This window comes from Hippichthys cyanospilos, chromosome 15 (assembly GCF_059441005.1).
Source record: "Hippichthys cyanospilos isolate Australia breed blue-spotted pipefish chromosome 15, RoL_Hcya_1.0, whole genome shotgun sequence".
In the NCBI taxonomy this organism is placed as follows: Eukaryota; Metazoa; Chordata; class Actinopteri; order Syngnathiformes; family Syngnathidae; genus Hippichthys; species Hippichthys cyanospilos.
In genome coordinates, this window is record NC_142383.1 from 7,428,965 (window position 1) to 7,448,444 (window position 19,480).

The window sequence follows — 19,480 nt, forward strand, 5'->3', positions numbered from 1 at the left end:
ATTTCCTGCATGTGCTGACAAGATGGCTCCACCCGTAGCTATTCATCTCGAGTTTGGGTAGGTGTTTTAAAAAGCTTAGCGACTGCTCGCCGTGTCTTCAAACATGACCCAGCTTTCGATATGTGGTGGGATAGGACAACATACGACTGTTTAAGTAGTTGCTGTTTTAGTTACTCTTCTGTGTAGTTTAAGAAGTCGTAAATCAGTGGAGCAGCTAGCTTTGTTTGTAGCCTCGTACTGCGCCTATCTGCCTCTTTCTGTCAGAAATATTTAGGGGGTATGCTTGCTTGGCTTGTGTTTAAATTGTTCAATATGCGTGCGAGTATCAGCCATTGTGATTTTTAATATACTGTCGTGACTGTGGCTGATGAAGCCTATGCTCCCATCTACTGTATTTAAAAATGGTTTGATTGATACATATAATCTGCCCATGTTGCTCATATACGATCTCCTTTTTAGTAGCCTGTCCCAGAAACTTGTTTTGATTACGATAGGGATAGGATCTGTTTTTGTTTGTTTTTTTTACGTTCAGCGCAAATTTATTTTGCATAATGCGTGAAGGTGTTCATGCTATCATTTAAATAATACACGATCGATCGATATTTGTAGTTATCGCTTGGTAATTAAAATGCAATATTGAAAATACGATTCATGGTTTAGTATTTTTCCACATGAAAATTTTCATGAACTCACTTGCATCAAGCCTATATGTAATCTTAGCCATCAATTAAAATTAATGTAATATGGAGCCATTCTTTCCAAGTGGGATTTTTTTGCCAATGTTTAATTTATCCGTCAAAAGAGACACTGAGTTTGGATTTCTGTTTTCTTTCTAGGGGAGGAGCAGAACTTCTTTTTGATGGTGTGAAGGAACATCATGTCACTCTTCCAAGTCATGCAGAGCCCTGTATGTACCCCTCTATATGCCACAATGAACATATTTATTGTGTGTTGTCTTTGTGAGGCAAGCAAAGATTGTTGTTGCAATTAGATTGATTTGGAAGAGAGAAGAAAAAAGTTGACCAATTAGGTGAATCGACTCGGAAAATAGATCCACTAAAATAGAAGCCCTGTCGGAACCATGTTTTTGCCACTGTTTTCTACACGGACCTTTCTTGCAGATGTACGCTGTGTTGCAATGGTGTCGAAGGAGACAAAAGAAAAAGACATATCATAAGTTTAGAATTATTATAAATTAATTGAAGAGCTTCAAAAATCAACTAATCCAATTATTTTACTTTTCAATTACTTACAATTAAAAACAAAACTTGTTTTGAATTTTCTGTGTCATGTTTACTTATTTATTTATAAATAGAGTTAGAAAAAAATCTGATTTAATTCTTTTATGAATAAAAATCTGTTGTGATTTATCACCTTTTTCTAAATTATTTTTGTTTTTATTAATAATATTCTCATTTCTAAATAGGCATGGGACAAAATCAGAATATGATGGCATGATAACCTTGGGCAAAAATATCACGGTAGTGAAATTACAGCTCTAAAATATATACATTTATTTTATTTTAATTTTTTGGTCAATAGCCATTTTTCTATATTATATCAACTGTTTTATTTTTAAACAAAATATATAATACGGCATTTCTTACATTTATATTAATTATATTAATTAATAGTACAATATGAATTTAGTGGAATTCCTCTGTACTTTGTCCGTCTGTCAACCTGTCTGTATCTAATCTAATTGTATTGTAGTAAAGCCAGCAGCAGTCATTGCCCTTATTTTGATAGTCAAAATCGCACCACTTCCAATGGCAGACTCATACTGACTTGATCATTGCCACCTAAATTAGACTCTTCAAAGAACATCTTGTAAATATTTTTAAAGAATTAATAAATGTTTAAGGCACTCTTACTTTATTGGAATGAGCAACACATTTTATTGAATGAGAAATGCACTTGTGGGCTTTTTGATCGTCACACTACTGCATTGCAGACAGTAGAACCCTAACAGCCGGTCACACAGTGCTGAGCGCCGCTGATTTTGAGGAGGCAGAGTTGAGGAAACTTTTGGATTTGACTTGAGATTGTATGGTACCCCTCCATTCAGCTGACCGCCACAACATTACGTGACACACATATTTTTTTTTTTATTCCACCAATGACAATGCTCACTACACGTGTGCCAAACCTTGCTTACAGAGTAATGTATGGATCACGGATTAAAAATGATCTCTTTCATCCTCCAAAGTGGCTAATTGGAGTTGCGGTGTCACAAGCTTCGACTCAGATTCACTTGCATTTGCCTAGCTTGGGGCGGGGTTAATGTCAAGCCCTTGATTACAAGACTGGTCCCGGATGAGATGGAGCCTAATCTAGTCGACTTTGGGTATGAGGCTAGGTACACCCTGGATTGTTTCTCATGAAATGGCTAACTACAGGCCCATCCTAACAAGGTTGTAAGCATACTAGCTTACGTTTTTCTGTCAGTGTTAGTCATCTTAAACAAATATAAACTGTAAAGCGCCACATGTATATTTCCCAAGTCCATCTTCCCCTTATATCGCTCTCTGTTTCTTCCTCCTATTGTCCCTCATGAGTGGTGCCTGAGAGTGAACGGAGGCAGTAAAAGAGACAGTAAAGGAGGCTCAAAGGGCTTCTGGGGCTTTACAAGAGTGCAATTAGGGTTCATCCTCTTAGTCCTTTTATTTTATTTTTTATCCATCAGAGTTGGTTGCAAAAAGAAAACAAAATGGTGAGGAGAAAAAAAAAATCAGCTGGAGGGAATTCCCCTAACAACTGAAGTCAGGACCTTGCACATTACCATCAAGGCTAAAAGGTAGTTTCCTCACAGGTTGAAAAGAAATGTTGTATTGGTTTTGAGCAAACAAAGGATGAGCGGTGGTGACGCCGAAGATGCCATGGTGACGAGGACACAAAAGTTGACCAGAGAAGGGAATGTTAAAGGAGATATGACCTGACTCTGCCACTCCACACCACCCGTGTGTATCCTTGCATGTGTCCATAATACACTACCTATATATAGATGCACTCCAATAAATATGCCAATTATTACTGCCACTGTGTGAATTTCGCATTCCCTAATTTATCTTGTAAAATTAAAGAACTTTTGGGTACCAAGTTTATTGGTCTTAATAAACATATTCCTAATGAGTACCAAACTATAGGCATGCTAATCAAAACTGAGCAATATTATCTTTGTGAATTTGATACATCCCTTGCATTAGTAGCTCTTATTGTATACGCAAGTAATCATTTTAACATCCCGTGTTCACCACATATGTATCATTTACACTAAACAACTGTCAGGCTCCAGCCTAATTTTAATTATCGTGTTGTGTGTGTGCGGACAAGGTGGGGTTTGCAGGGGTGGGGGGGTTAGGGCAAATATAATTGCTTCTGAATCCTTCTTATTTCTCTGTGACCCCAGCCGGTGATTGATGACCCTCAACTGAAAGACCCACCCCCGCTCTCCTCTCCTATACACACACACACACACACACACACACACACACACACACAAAGTGAAAACCCCCAATGATCTGGGGGTCTCGCCGTTTATGCGTCAGCCGAAAGATGGATCACTCGTCCCCCCCCCCCCCCCCCCCCCCCCCCCAATCACACGACCATCATGATCGCTCAAAGAAAGTCAGAAAAAAAGGGGGGGTGAGAAGTGGCAGCGAGTGGGCGCCCACAAAAGATGAAAAAAAAGTATTGGTGCTTTTGAATCTGCGTCAAAATGGCGCCTTTTCCCTCCCTTCAGTCAGTCGCATCTCCTTCCCGGCACCCACACGGCGGTGAATTCCCATGATGCAGCGCAAGGACGTGACGCACTTTCCCCCCTTTTCTCGCTGCTCATGTCCATTTTGTTTCATCAGCTCTCATTCCGGGCGACGATGGCGACGTCCTTGTTCGTCCACCTCCGCTCATCTTTGTTCACTGCGATGCAACATACATTTACTGTGCATTGGACTGCTTTTTCTTGTTTCATCTTAACTAGCTGCCTTTAATACCAACGCCGTTAAAAGGCCCCCGATGGCTGTTTCTATTTTCGGTCGCTGTTTGAATGATGGCCACTTCTTCCTGTTTGCAGGAATAGGTGGAGGAGAGCAGGTTTTATTGGGGGGCGGGGGGGGGGGGGGAATGAAAAGCAAAATGGAGAATGAGGGGCGCTGGGTAATGATGGAGAAAAGCACATACAGTCGATACTGGAGAAAGTGAAGAAAAAGAAGGGGTCGGCACCATGTAGGAGTTATGACTTCTGCTGATTAGTTCTGTTTTTAGCCCTGCAGGTGTGTATGTGTGTGTGTGTGTGCGGGTGCGCGATCGTGTGTGTGCGCATTTGGAATAGAGGGCCACCTGCACAATCTACTGAGCTGTAGCAAAAATCCTGCTGACCACACATATAAATATATATATATATATATATATATACACACACACTGTATATACATGCATACACACACTTTGACCTGAAAAGTAGCACTGCAAATTGTTTTTGCTCCATTTTGTCCTCACTCTTCTCGCAATGTTACTTATTTATTTATTTTTAACATGCAACCGTCTGTTTTTACACTTATGCAATATTTTACTGCATATCTGTTTTTAATTATACTTCAAAAAGTCAGAAATAAATAACAAAATGTTGTGGTTTGCTGACAAGAAATTTTCTTTCATGATGTTAAAATGGTTTGATTTGGCTTTGATTTCTGCCCTTTCATGGCTGCTGCATCACAGCATGGATGCACTCATAACTTAAACACAACTAACTCATCATACCTTTGCATCACTTGTTTACTTTTCCTCTCCCTTTTTTAATTCATCTTCTCCATTTTTTGTTGTGAGCTGGTAACAGTTGATGATAAACATTCATTCAAACTTTTGTATGGTTAAGAAGATGCATCTCTATTGAAAAACATTTTTGTTGTGCAGTGGGATTTTTACTAAAAGATCATGCGCTTATACACTATTGTAATAATTTTGAATAAGAAAATGCACATACACACATTTAACATAAGGCTAATATATTCATGGAGCGATTGTGTTTAGCAAGCAGTGTGGGCACTTGTATTTACCCTAAACGTGCTCATTGTTGCCCGGTCTGAGTGCAGCTTAGCCCTTTGTCGACAAGGTCAGCATCGCCACAGACGAGGTCATGCTCCTTCAATGCCAATGTGGTGACGTCAAGCTTGGACTCCTTTGACTCTAACGAGGGAATCGGTCAAGCTTACATAAGCGTCTGTGTACCGATATGATTCATATTTAACAATATTTTCCTCATTTAGTGAAAGACCATATAAAGTATAAATACACATAAATTGACTGCTTGCCCATAGAGGTTTAACATACAACACTGCTGAATGTTTGTCAGTTTTTATTTGATTCTGTGCAAATGTTTTATTTAAAGTGTCTATTCAAATCTACATAAACTTTGTTGACAGCTGCAGTTTTCTTGTTATATACAATATACGCTGCAGACTTCTTGCTCATATTCACATTCACTTCGGTGCCTATATCTATTTGTTCATGGATAGTTGCCATCACTGCCTATAGTATTGCCAGTGTTACTCTATATACAGTACCGGTCAAATGTTTAAAAAAAACACCTTCATCGCTCACCTGTAAAATGAAAGTCATTCCTGATCATGAAGAATTTTCCATAGCATAAAGCTGACCAACCACTGCCAATTTGTCCAAAGCTGTTATCACAGCTCATATAAAACGGGCCTTATTTGGAAGAATCAAAATCCCTAAAATACCTTTTTTAATCCATCAATATGTTTCCTATTTCTTCCTAATATCAAGGTCATCATTGTTAATCTACAATTAAGGATGCAGTCAAAAATGAAAAAGCAAAGACTTTTAACTTCTACTTTGTCATGTGGGCTAATGATTCATGCAGTTTTTTGTTACAGTTCCAGCTGTTATTCATTTTTCTCTGTATCAATTAAGATGTGCAATTACCAATACCAGGTATTGGTATCAGTGCAGATTTCAGCCTTATTTCAAAGTTCTCTCAATGGAAGCCGGTGCCAGTATAGGCCCGCTGCTTGTGGCTGTATACCATTAGCGATTAGGACAATACTAAATTGACATTAATTTATTGTGATTTTAAAAAAATGCTGTATTTGTGTATATATAGTGAGGCTTCAAAATATCTGTCATAGTTTTTAAATTCTTGAGAGGGTTATATATGAAAAGTACTAGTATTATCTGTATTTTGGTATCGGTGACTACTCAAGGCTGCTCATACTGATATCGGCCTGAGAAAAAAAACATGGTATATCACTGATGGTACCAATGTTACAGATATATTTGAGCATTTTTGCTGGATAGTCTTGCTGCTGTCCACATTCTTGTTGGTATGTATTGTATTTTTACGTGTAGTCAAACTACTGTTCGTATAGCCATTATTTTATTCTCAACCACTTACATATAAACTATCTATACCTACAGTACATTTAGAGTTTGAGCTACCTACGATGCTGCGGTCGACGCTTGCAGCTCTTCCATTAAAGTCTGTACTATTTCTTTATCAAATACAGCTGCCATATACACAGCTGCTCATTTCTAGTATCACTGTTGTTGTAAATATGTACATGAATATTATCGACTGTGTACTTCTTTGTTATGGCCATGTGCTGCCGCCGTCCACTTAGCTGCCGTGACGCCGAAATCTCCCCACTGTCGGACCACTAAAGCCACATCTATTCAAGTCCGAGCAAGGTGATCAATGTCACCCTTGGCCATTGACGTTCGCCTTCCCCTCCCCCTTGTCCGCAACGCCAACACATGAACTCATACATATACATGCAGCCATGTCCCGCCTGGTGCCTCCGTCCTGTCGCGTCACATCGACCAGGGGGCTGGAACGCACGCACCTTGACCTCTCACCTCTGACCTTCGTTGTCTGCCCCTTTTTTCCATTTTTGCAGGGGACATGAAGCAGCTGCTGGTGTGGATCCGACACAACCTGCTCAAGGAGCGGCCCGAGCTCTTTGTCCAGGGCGACACTGTGTGAGTGTTCGTCATATTGTCGCTATGCTGTTCCTCAAAAACTACTAAAAAAAAAAAAAAAGCATTATTAAAGATCACTGGCTGCGTATTTGCCTGACTTTTACAGCGTCTTTGCGGATCACTATTTATAGCATCACCTGACCGCGGAACAGCGCTAGCCCACCTATAAACCTGCTCCATTAGGTGTATGCTTGTGTACTGTCGTTCATCAAGGCGTTTTTACTACTGTTATTATTTTACAATCTTTATTGTTCTGTACTTTAATCGCCAATCGCCACAACGCGCAGATGTAGTGTGTGTGTGTGTGCCATGTGTCTATCATGGCCGTTTACCTCCCCCCATCCTCCTGCACTTGTTTAAAACCCTCATCAGGATGTGTGGCGCTCCTGGCTCTCCATTAATTTCAAGTGACATTTTGATTTCCTTCATCATCTCTATATTTACCCTCATCTAAGAAAAAGAATGGGAAAAGAGAATGACAGGTAACTCTGAGCCATCAAGTCCTCACAGAGGAAAAAAAAAAGTATAATTGCACGACTGTGTATAGAATATGTATTTCTCTATTTTTATAATATATATATATATATATATATATATGTGTATATATATATATATATATATGTGTATATATATATGTATATATATATGTATATATGTATATGTAATGAAATTGGGGGAAAAATATCAAAATTATAACAACTAGAAACCAAACAGCGTCACTTAGCAGATTGTGTTCAACTTTGGAGGTTCCACTTTACTCATTTGTGTTTCTTGCTTGCATTGCAAAAAGCAGACCACATACAAAGCGAAAGGGGGTCCTGGGGTGCCCCTGTGGGTGGGTCTTTCTTTTGTATTTATCTAATATTGTCATTTCTTCGCTTTTTTTCCTCATCTACTTGTGCCAATTCAAAAAAGAAAATAAAACAAATATATATAAAATACAGTCATATTTGAGAGGATAAACCATTGAGATGAACCATCTCGTTCACATTGTAAAATCAAAACAATGTGATTTTTGTAAAAACTTTTTAGCATTTACACATTCTTTATTACACCTATTCATAAAATATGAATAATGGAGAATATTATTCAATCACTATTTTTTTAGCGTATATTCATAAAATATTATCAAAAATATCTTAAAAATAATAAGCTAATTTTCAATTTTTTCATGCACATACCCCAATGAAAAGCAGAAAAATTAAATCCTGTCTTAAAATACCACTAAGAAAGTTTCTGAGATAAAAAAAATAATTATAAGATAATGTGGACAAATGTAAAATTTCAATCATTTTAATTTTACCTTTTCTTTTCATGCACAACAAGATTTTCCATTTTGTATTTCTATTTCTATTGTGCAGAAGAGCTTTTGCACTTATTATACAGTATCATAATTCCCCTGGTTTACCTGTACGTTTTATTACCTCCTCAACCCATTCTTTTATAGGAGACCAGGGATCCTTGTGCTGATCAACGACTCAGACTGGGAGCTAATGGTGAGCCTTGCCATATTTGCAGCTTTTACGCACATCTGGTTATTTCACAGACCAGAGTGGAACAAGCTACGGCCAGTGGGCCATATGTGGCTCTGCCACAAGGTCAAAAACAAATACAACTTCAGGGGATCTTTTATTTGTATTTATTTATTTAAGATTGTACTTTTTAACCTGCAAATATTCATAATAAAGTATGAATTAATCTGGTAGTTGTTGAGGAGCCGGTGGGGCCCACTGCCTCCATTTTGTGCCACGCATGGCTTCTCACAGTATGCATGCGTGTCAAGATGAATGTGAAGGCTAATCTGTACACTGGCGGAAGGCTTTTATTGTGACCCCTATTGGTCGTCCACATTTGATGCTTGACCTTGTAGACACACACACACACAGACACTCCGTGTGCGCACAAGCTCATCTTAAAGGCTTCAGTGTTTGTATTGACACAAGGATATTTTCCTATGTTGTGTTGTGGGGCCTCCAGGGCGAGCTAGACTACCGCCTCCAAGAGAAAGACAACGTAGTGTTTATTTCCACTCTGCATGGAGGATAGAATACACACATGCACAGTACACCATGCTTCCCTCAGTTACATCCCAACAAAGCTGAACCCCATTGGATGACGACGGATCAGACCTCCAAGTGATGAATGGACCTCAGGAGCCAGATCAGATCCCATTTGGCTACAAAGCTCTCAGATAGGAATCTTGCTCCAATTGGAAGATGTTTTTTTTTTAAAATATGAACTGAACATGAATGAAACGGCAGAAGGTTCTTTGCAGGTGGTGATGGTGGACACAGCAGTCTTGTTGCCATACAAAACTGCCCTCACATCCATTACACTTGTCCCTTGCTTTTTAAAAACATTTTGCTATTTATTAACTGCACAATTAAAATGAATTTTAAAGCCATAACACTTGGGAGTGTTGTTTCTGTTATCACAAGTGTGCCATTACCAATTAAATTGAGTCCCATCTCCATGCAAAAACCTCACATCCTAACGCTGCAATTTGCAATTGTTTTTTTATCTTTTTCATTGTTTTTAAAAGTAGATTTAAACGTTTTTTATATGCCATTTATATATTATATATATTGCTTTTGCTATTATCAAAAAGGGGTCGTTTACCAATTAAAAAATCTATTTAAAAGCATCCCATTGTACCTTTTTTTTTTAAATAGTATATTCTTTTCATATAAGGTATATAGCATTATGACTTGTCAACTAGCTGGAAAAAATATTACTGAAATCACAAGGATGCCCTTTCTGCAAAAATCCCATAAATATGCTGTTTACCCCCATAATTTTTGTTTTTTTCAGAAGGGAGACATTTAAATTTTCCATACAAAAGCGTATCATCAGTTATTGAGACCAGTTCACCCCAATATAAAATCAAACGCGACATAAAAAATGACTTTTTTCTCCCAAAATCGTACCATTTTAATCATCACAAACCCAACTCCATACAAACACATCATGCGTCACAATGAGATTTTGTAGGCCCTTCGCTGTATTCGGTTTTTTTAATTACCTTTAGTCTTGTTTTCTTGTTTTACTGCCATAAGTGTGACTAAATGAGAACAAAACCAGCTCCATATAAGCAAACATTTTTCTTCATTCGAATTGAACCTCATTGTGTTTGGTAGTATCCCAGTCCATGTGTATGTGCTGACACTGCGTAGCTTTTTTATTATAGTACTTGCTTTGCTCGTTTTTTTTTTTTTTCTTCTCATTTTCACGCGAGACCCTTCATTTATATTTTATTTTAAACACGGACTATAACTATTTTTTACCCTCGTTATTTACCGCAGCAATATTGTCTCAATTTAAAATCTTACATCAGCACAATAATATAAATGAATGAAATCAATTTCGTCCCAATTTGTTCAATGTAACATTTTTTTAGGAACCTCATGGGACTTCCAACAGCCCCCTCCCTTTTTTTTTGTTCACGTTCTCTTTCATGACTGACTATAACTATTCATTTTTCTGATATCAAAAGTATTAAAATTGTACCATTCATTTCAATAAATAAAAAAACATTTATGGCATATTCGTGTTTTTATTTGTGTGAATGTGTAAAAGAACCATTAAGAAATTCGATTGCCAAACGCAGTTTTTTGTGTGTGTGTAAAAAAAAACACATTTGTTTAGGAACTATTTTTGTGACTTTTATTCACGTTTTTTTCTTTGTCAATTTTATATGCCATTATTTTTGACGTATCTATTTTTATCATCACTTCAGGGACATTTTAAGCCTGCCGAGGCCTGCTGCGGAGCCATCCAGAACACGTGTGTGTGTGTTTGCGTGTGCGCGCGCGTGTGTGTGTTCCAGTATCACTGCGGGAGGTCGAGGTGTTGCCTCGGGCTTGCCCTCTGCTACGAGCGCCCCTGGCGACCCAAAAGAGGCTCCTGCCCCCTCCCCTCCCCATCTTGCCTGTAAAGTCCCATTTTGCAACGGGTAAGCGTCTGAGAATAAGCTGGAAAGGAAATGCTAATGAGTATGCGAGGGCCTCACTGCATGAAGACTAAAAGGAGATACTTTTACAATTAGACCTTTACAAAGATGATTTGTTTGGTTTTCAAAGAGGGGAGGGGGTTAATTTCCTGTATAGTTTACCTAATTTCTTAAACAGTTGAGGATTGCAAAAATAGTGACTTGTTTCTTCATTCGAATTTAACGTGAAGGATTGGCAGGCATCTATTTTCTGCCCATCTATGAGCAGTTGTGGGTTCTTAATACCTAACCCTTTATATATTTTTACCAGTGTCGTTTTAATTTTGGTCATGCAGGGAAAAAATCAATCTCAGTACCCGATTGCTTTTCTGTGTTTGTGTGTGTGCGCATAAAGCAACACATTTTACTTACGCTCATAAAACATTACAAACAAATAATACATTTTACTCATTTGCAAAGGTTTTAAAATCACGTAAAAAATAAGTGTATTTGTGCACTTGTTTTTCTTCTCCCAAAAATGTAATTCACAATGGAATCAAATTCTAAAATAAAGTGCAATCTATAATTGTGTGTTTGCGTGTGTATGTGCGCGCGCGGGTGCGTGCGTGTGCTCCAGATGAACAAAATTCGAAATATTCTAACAAGACATATAGCATTTTATTTTTTTTTCCCAGTTGCCATTATTTGAGTGACAAAAATGTATTTTTCACAGGAGGGAAACAAATAGAGGGTAATCCCAAATTTATGAACAAGGGTAAATACATAAAAAATGCTACTGTTAAAATCGTGTATCGTCAGGCCTTTCCCCTGTGTAAACCGCATCGTTTAATACAATTCAATAAATTATGCCCTGTGAATTGCAATTATAGTGTGTGAGAGGCAAATGTGGCCTTCCTTTGTTAAGTGGGTTGTATTGCCATGTCGGTCTTTTTTTTTTAATGATTTTATTTTGCAGGGTGGTGGTTAGGTTTGTGGGGGGGGGGGGGGCGCTTCTGTTGTTAAATGTGCGTCATACTGTTACTCGCAGGGCGGCCTGTCAGCACTCAACTTACTGCTTTTCTACTATTTGCCAAACCAAAGTCGATACTTCGACGCTTCCCCGCTCGATATTTGCCATTTAAAGCAAACAGCCTTGATTAGATGTTCGACAAAGTGTAAATACCAATCGGGGGCGGCCCACGACGTTTCCCCTGAACGCATCACGAGACCTGTGTCCAAACTAATAGAAATACCCCCCCCCCCCCCCCTTTTTCTTTTTCAATTCCTTACCTGCAGTGACACTAAAGAAAAAGAGAGGCCTCGGGATGACGTGACGTGACGTGATGAATACGAGTCTGCAGCAACAGATGTCCATACACAATTCTTGGTGGTCGTACTGGAGTGGACTCAAGAATTGCGTTTGGACAATCAGCCGCTAAAAGACCCCACTTGTCCTCACAGGAAAAGGTAACTAAAAAGACATGCTTAAAATAGCATTTATGCTAGTTGTTTTTACCCCCCCACAGATTTGCCATAATACATTATTAGTGATTTCCCAGCTAACCACCCCTCACTCACTCACACTGCAACCCCCAGGCCAGGAAACTCAACATGTTTTCTCCCATTACAACCCCAAAACATATCAACATCAGCCAATAGACTTTTCCCGAACTTGTTTTTAAGTTAACCTCAAGTCAGTCCATGTCTCTAGAACAGCTTCCGAATAAAAATTTCTCACTTCAATCCAAAATAATAAAAACAAAAACACACAATTCGACCTCATAAACGAGTATGCATTTACATTCAAATGTGCACATTTCTTCCAAATGATTTCTAATGTCCATTTAGAGGACGCCATTTGTGCACCTGTCATTGGTTCACTTCCAGACGCACAAAGCTAGGCTTTCCCATTGAAAGAAGGCAGATAAAAAGAGGGTGAAAAAAATCCTTTCCCCGGGTTGAAATGGGAATACGTGCTGCTGTTATCTTCGGGATTGTAACCCCAAAACGTCATCAAAAATGAAACCTTCTTAGCTCTCCCTTTTTGAGCGCGTCCTTGGTTCACTTCCCTGCTGCGTTCAAGTGTCCCCTCGTGCATAGATGCGTTCGATTGTAGCCCAGAAAAATGAAAAAGGTGCAGCTTCGTCCTTGCAGGTGCTTTTCCCCCCTTTTTTCTCCTTTCCACGCCATCCTTCCCTCGTGGGTGTCGAGCAGTGACTGGGTGCGTGTCCGTGTGCCCCGCTGCCTTTTTCTTGCCTCAACAATACGAGAGAGAGGGGGAGAGAGAGTGGGGGAGAGAGAAGGGGTAAAAAAAAAACGACGCAAGGCGCAGGGAGGAGCGCGGAGAGCCTCCTCGCTTGGTACTGAATTTGAATAACACCACGGGGTGATAAATGTCCATTGTACTGCTTAAGTCATGAATCTCGGCTGTCCTCTGTGTCACACACACGCACGCACGCGCGCGCGCGCGCCAGCCAACAGCTGCGATGAGAAACCAGCAGCCCCTCTTAAAGACACAACCACCGTTTTCTCTTCTCCCTCTCTCTTTGCGCATCCTCTTTTATTCGTATTTTGAAGAAACAGATTACAATCGTGACACTGTTAGCTCCGCGGCCCGCACTGCATGACGTGTCAGTGTGCCTCTTGCAGCCAGGCACTTGCCACATAAAGTGGTGCCTTCAAGCGCCATGTGCAGCCATTCTGCAGAGAAAAGAAGAGATTTGTGTACTGAGCAGGGCTCCTTGTTGGCTAAAGAAGAAGTGCATTATGGGAGGTGACAGAAGACGTGTTGTCAAATCGAGCAACTTTGACTATATGGCTGATTGCGCCACGTGCGCAGCTGTCAGAGAATTTGACAATGTGTTTATTTTTGTGCAGCAGTGCGCCACGCGCGCCGAGACGTCTTCCTAAGAGTTTGGTCACTTTATTTGGCTAAAGAAAAGTTATTCCAAGTTTAGAATCGGCTCTCGTGGTCCACCACTCAAATACATGAGTGTATCTTGTTCACTAAATGTTCACTAAAACAGACGTAGACGATTTATTCCTAAAATATGTAATATTATTGTAACACTTTATAACAAATGATAGTTCAAATGTATTGCGTTTTACAAAGCATTTCCTCAAAGAGTGATGGCGAAGTGTTAAACAAAAGTACTGGATAACTGAAAAATACGTGTTTACTGAATAAAAAAACGTTTAAAAAAGGGTCATATCAGAAATTTTCTTTTGCATGCAAAGCCTAAAATGTTGAATGGAATGGAATGGAACATACTGAAAGATCGAAAACGATTAAGAAATTATTTTGCAATGAATGTGATTTTTTTTTGTGGGGAAATTTCCATGTTAAAGATCACCTCCAAGATGAATTGAAAGAGCTGAACGTTTAGAATTTTTGAAGGGAGGATAGTGGGAATCTGTTTTTTTAAGAATGAATAGGGCTTTTTTTTGGATAATTTAAAAATACCATTAGATTCAAACGATCTAAATCCTTGTTTTTTTTAACGGAGTCCTCAATTCTCCCTAATGTGGCGCTTGTCAGGGGTTGTTTACGGTATTTAGGTCACGGTAGTCCTTTTCAGGCAACTCATAAAGGTGTTTGTACCAGCGAACTTCCATAACCAATAGTTCATCCGCCATTTTTTGCACTTGTGAAGAAATTCCAGAAGATACATGTTGCAGAAAATCTGGCCTGCATGGACCTCATGCGGAGGGACGTGGTTCCCGAAATAACGCCATTTTGATGCATGGAGCCACGCTTAAACCAAGATTAACACTTGAAGACAGGATAAAAATAATAAAGATGGAAGATGGATGAAGCAAAGTGAAAGACATTATGCAAGAAATTAATATAAGTATGAAAATGAATGCTTGATGGTTTTGTTTTTAACTTCAGTCAGATTGTAGATTGCACAGCACATTTTTTATTTTTCTGTCCAAGACATAGATTTGCTTTAGTGAAAAGTCCCCTGTTGTGAAAAAATTCTGGCTGCAAACGTAATTTTGTTGTAGAAGAGGAGTTCTACTGTATGTAAAAAAATATATATATATGTGCATGTCAAAAAAGTTGAGTGATAACTTTTTTGAGGAATAAGTAGTAAAAAAAAAAAATTCTAAGAATTTAAGCTTTTTACTTATTTTGAATGAACTTGTGAATCGTGTAAATGTGCCATTTCTTTTGTGATGGATATCTCCAATGAAGACAAGTAATTTGTTATAATCCAAGTGCTGTATGAATACAAATATTTAAATTTATACCAGTGCTGTCACTCATATATACACTGTATGTGTGTATACTAGTGCTGTCACTTATATACATATACACACATTTTTGTCACGGTTTACTGTATGTGTTAGGTTTGGATTGCATGTTCTCCCCAAGCCTGCGTGGGTTCTCTCCAGCCAATCCGGCTACCTCCCCCACCCCAAAAACATGCATGGCAGGTGTATTGGACACACTAAATTGTCCTTCGGTATGATGAGATGTGTAAATTTTATGTTGGTGTCTGTGTGCCCTGCAATTGGATGGCAACCATGTCAGGGTGTCCTCCACCTACTGCCTGAAGTCAGCTGGGATAGGCACCAGCAAGCATGTGACCCCGGTGAGAATAAGCGACTGTAGAAACTGGACGAATAGGTGGATAGATGGATGGATATATGAAGGATGCGATGTGTTTTGACAAAACCAGGCTTATGTTCGATTATTTACATACGTATACACAATACACTTAGCATTATGATGTCTGTAATAAGTGTTTTATAGAAGGTGCAGGTGTACCTAATAAAGTGTCTCAGCAGTTTCTACCGCTGCAGCGTTTGTTTGATGCGTACAAGCTCCCTTGGTCCACACCCCTTTTCTTCTTCTTCTTCTCTCCTCTCTCTTGTGTCTCTAATAAATCATCCTGACTGATCCCGCCCTGGGCGCAGGGGGTCCTCCTCTTTAAAGCTCAATCCACCCCCTCCTCCTCCTCCCCTTTTCATCTCTGTGAAGAAACCGAGTTAACCTCTGCTGATCCACGAGGCCGGAGCCCCTCTTCAGCCTCAGCCCGCCTCTCATTCATCCAGCCAGTCACTCATTCATTGCTCTTTTCTTGCAGGTTGCAAAAGTGGTGAAAAGCAAACCACCGCGTCCTCTCCTTCCTCGCTTTGCCCTTTTCATGCGCTGACTCCTCCTGAGGCGGGAAAACCCAGTAAGTCAAGAGGCTTCCACTTTCACTCTCGCCTAAAAGCCCTCCCTGTGCCCCGGGGTTTGAAAGCTACGTTAAACGTCATGCTGTGAAGAACGCGCCAAAGCATCTGCTGCGTAACACTTTTTTCATACTGTAATTCCAAAGCATTCAAGTCTAATGTTTACTCGTGGTTATAATAACAAATGCTATAGTATGACTGTTTGAGGGCCACTCTCCCAAAAATTGTCTGAATTAAATCATGTATTTTCTAGAAATCAAATCAATACGTTTTAAAACATAATCTAAATTTTACAGAAATAAAATTTTGTAGTTTCAAAATAAGAAGTTGCGTATTTTCAAATGAAAGTCAAAAACTTTCAAGGAGACGTTTCACAAATGTCTTAGATTGAAGAAGATATACAAGCATTTAAAGTTGCAGTTTTTAGAATAAAGTTGTATATTCTTTAGATTAGAAGGCCTAAGTACTTACGATGGCTGTGCAACAATGAGAAGAAAGCCTTATAATTATCAATACTACAAGGCATAAATATTCAAGATAGCCGGGCAACAATGAATCAAAAGAAATAATTTGTGATAAAAGCAGTTGGGATGAAAGCGTCCCAAATAAGGGTCAAACACGGACCACCCCAACAGTTGAATCATTGGGACCCACAGTTTTTCGGTTGTCTTGCAAAATACAAGCCAAACCATGGGCCGTTTTCTACAAGGCAACCACAAAGCTTAGCTTGTTTTGTGTACTGTATATCGGAAAGTCGGGTCGTATTGACCTGAATATTGTGCCAGTCCTTTTATTACCCATAATTGGGTAGTTTTCGACTCAACTTTGTTTAGAGTGCAGCGAATACAATTGCTCATTGTCTTGCCATTGTCATACATATCCATACAAGGAATCCCTGGCATATAAAGCTGACAATTACTGATTTTGTATTCAATCAATATCAATAACCTAGTCACCATGAGGATCTAAAATTAGGCTTTAAACAAGCTTCAGTGAGCGTTTCAGGGTTTGGTTTGGAATGTTTTTTTATGGATCTTCAAGTTCTTGTATAAACAGATGGATTTAAAACAGTTGATAAGGCCGTTGTAGCAAAATGGCTCTTTGCAAAGAGTAAAAAGATTGCCTCAATCATCTGTTGGCTTGCAATTTGCATGGCGCTATAATAATAGACTGACCTGGTATGCGTACACTTTTGTGACAATGATGAAAGCGAAGGCGGGAATTGGGGAGATTCAGAGACCAGCTTGGTTGAAATTGAGAATTGTAATGATTCGGAAAGGCTTAGTTCATTTGTACTTTCTTGTACTTTCTTCAATGAGGCTCAAACACTGCCTGGCATTGCTGTGCATATTTGGCTTAAGTTAATGAGATTAAGAGAATCAAGTATCATTGTCTAAATGGCTAAAGCGACAAAGAAAATGTGAGGGCTCAGGATGGCGCGTCCAGCCTTGTTGAATGAAGGCCTTTTGGCTGAGTGCCTTTCATGGCAACCGATGCTCTTGGTGGTGTATAGTGCCGGGTGTGTGTGTATACACACAGAAGCAGTAGGGGACTGCTACGCTCCACGCGGGGACCACTGTGCCTCTCCCCATTCGCAAATCAATGTTTAACCCGCTGGCTAAAAGGCTTGGCAGGGGAGAGGGAGGCCCGGTCGGCAGGGTGGGCCATCACACCATCCTGTTGCTGGATAGAGGGGAGAGGGAGTGGACGAAAGCCGCATGGGAATTCTTGGGCTAAACCTCCTCTGGTGAAGGCATCTCTTTGCATCCTGCTGCTGAGTGAGGATGAGTTCATGCTCACGCTTGTGGCAGTTGGCTTGGCGCCTTCAATTCCTTCTCGGTGGTTACCAACTCTGCATCACAGCAGCTTGGTTTCCCCCCATTCTCTGATCACATAATCCAGAAATGTGGCTCATGTTCAAAATGGATTCAGCCTTTAAAATGAATAATATCTGGCCTGTAGCTTTGTTGACCAGCGCATATCAAAAACATGGTGAATGCAATTACACATTCCCACAAGAGGGTAGCAGCCTTCTTTCCAGCACCATGACTATAATAAGTAAAGTGTAACATCTGACTTTTTCGGGTAAAGTTATAATCATCGATTTCATTCATTTAAAGGATAGCATTTTCCCTGCGGCGTTACAACAATGTACTTATAATATTAACACTTTTTCTCTTGTGATTAATTCAATTGAATTAAGCCTTAATTCTCAGGATAAACACACTTTTCTTGACATTACTCTCATATTATCAATACTTTCACTCACAACCACAAGTTTAATTGTCAAAACATGTTGTAATTTGCAAAACTTTTCTTTAAAAGTTCACAATTTTAGTCATCATCAAGGCTATATTCATTGACTGTTTATGGGCTGCTTTTTTGGCTAGCAACAAAGTTCAAACGAGCTCAGCAATTAAACTATTTAAAGCTCGCATGTGTGAACAATGGTGTCAATGAACTGAGATCATTGCAGTTACAACCCGTTTTTGTCCTGATGGGAAAAGAGGCGTACTTTTGAGGAAGATGTTTATTTTTCTTACGCAGCTCAAATCGTGGTGAACATGAACAGCAATTCTTTGCTTAAAACTAGGAAAATTAAACAGAAATGAATTAAAAACATGTTGTATTTTTTGAAAATTGTGCTTCAATGTTCTTAATGCAAATGTATTGCACCTAAAAGATAAATACAACTGAACTGCATTTAAAAGTAATTGGTCAAAAAAACAAAACATTACTAAACCAAATTCTAATATAACTGCTTGTGTTTCCCTTATTAAATGTAAATTGTATCTGTAATTAATTCAGTGATTTATTTTTTCACATATCACTAGTTACCTGTTTTGCCCACAGACTACAAAGACTTACACTACAATGGCAAAATTCACCCCCTCTGCACTAAATATAAAAGAAAACAAGACAGCGGCATCTGATGTCTGTCAAATAAATCCAGGAAGAATCAGCTCATGGCATCATGTTTCACATTAAAGGATTAAAGGTGACTCCACCCTCTCCCCCTTCCTCCACTCTTCACGCCCCCCATCATCCCTCTACCCCACATACAAACACACCTTCCTTCCTCCCCCCGCTTGCATGCCACTGCCTAAACATCCCCCAGAATTCTTGGACATTGGCTGCACTGTTGCCTGGCAACAAGAGCGGATGGACAGCGTCATCCGGGGAGTAGCGGGAGTAATGTAAATCTGCTCCTATACATCAAGTTTATATCTTAATGTGCAATTTATTTATTTATGTTAAACTCTGCTACATAAATCATTTCAAATATCATATGTAGGCCAGCTTGCCTCGAAATATTTTCAAAGCATTTTTAATATTTATGAGAGTACCATCACCCAATATATTAAAAAAAAA

General features: G+C 39.2%; 2 protein-coding genes across 3 annotated transcripts in view; both read left to right on the plus strand.

Moving 5' to 3' along the window:
• On the plus strand, positions 1-12,370 carry urm1 (ubiquitin related modifier 1). 2 transcript variants are annotated; one of them, XM_088435095.1, is made up of 6 exons: positions 1-57; positions 837-907; positions 6,915-6,996; positions 8,444-8,492; positions 10,733-10,948; positions 12,221-12,370. In XM_088435095.1, the coding sequence occupies exons 1-5, from the start codon at positions 23-25 to the stop codon at positions 10,928-10,930; spliced, it is 435 nt and encodes a 144-aa protein (XP_088291221.1). In that variant the 5' UTR covers positions 1-22; the 3' UTR covers positions 10,931-10,948; positions 12,221-12,370. The 2 variants fall into 2 exon arrangements, with proteins under 2 accessions (XP_088291221.1, XP_088291222.1); XM_088435096.1 differs by lacking the exons at positions 10,733-10,948; positions 12,221-12,370 and adding an exon at positions 8,974-9,403.
• cercam (cerebral endothelial cell adhesion molecule) overlaps positions 12,234-19,480 on the plus strand; it is a 26,566-nt gene continuing 19,319 nt past the window's right edge. Inside the window, exons 1-2 of the mRNA XM_088435094.1 lie at positions 12,234-12,391; positions 16,018-16,110. The gene's annotated coding sequence lies outside the window, so the exon portion shown is untranslated. The remainder of the gene's footprint in view (positions 12,392-16,017; positions 16,111-19,480) is intronic.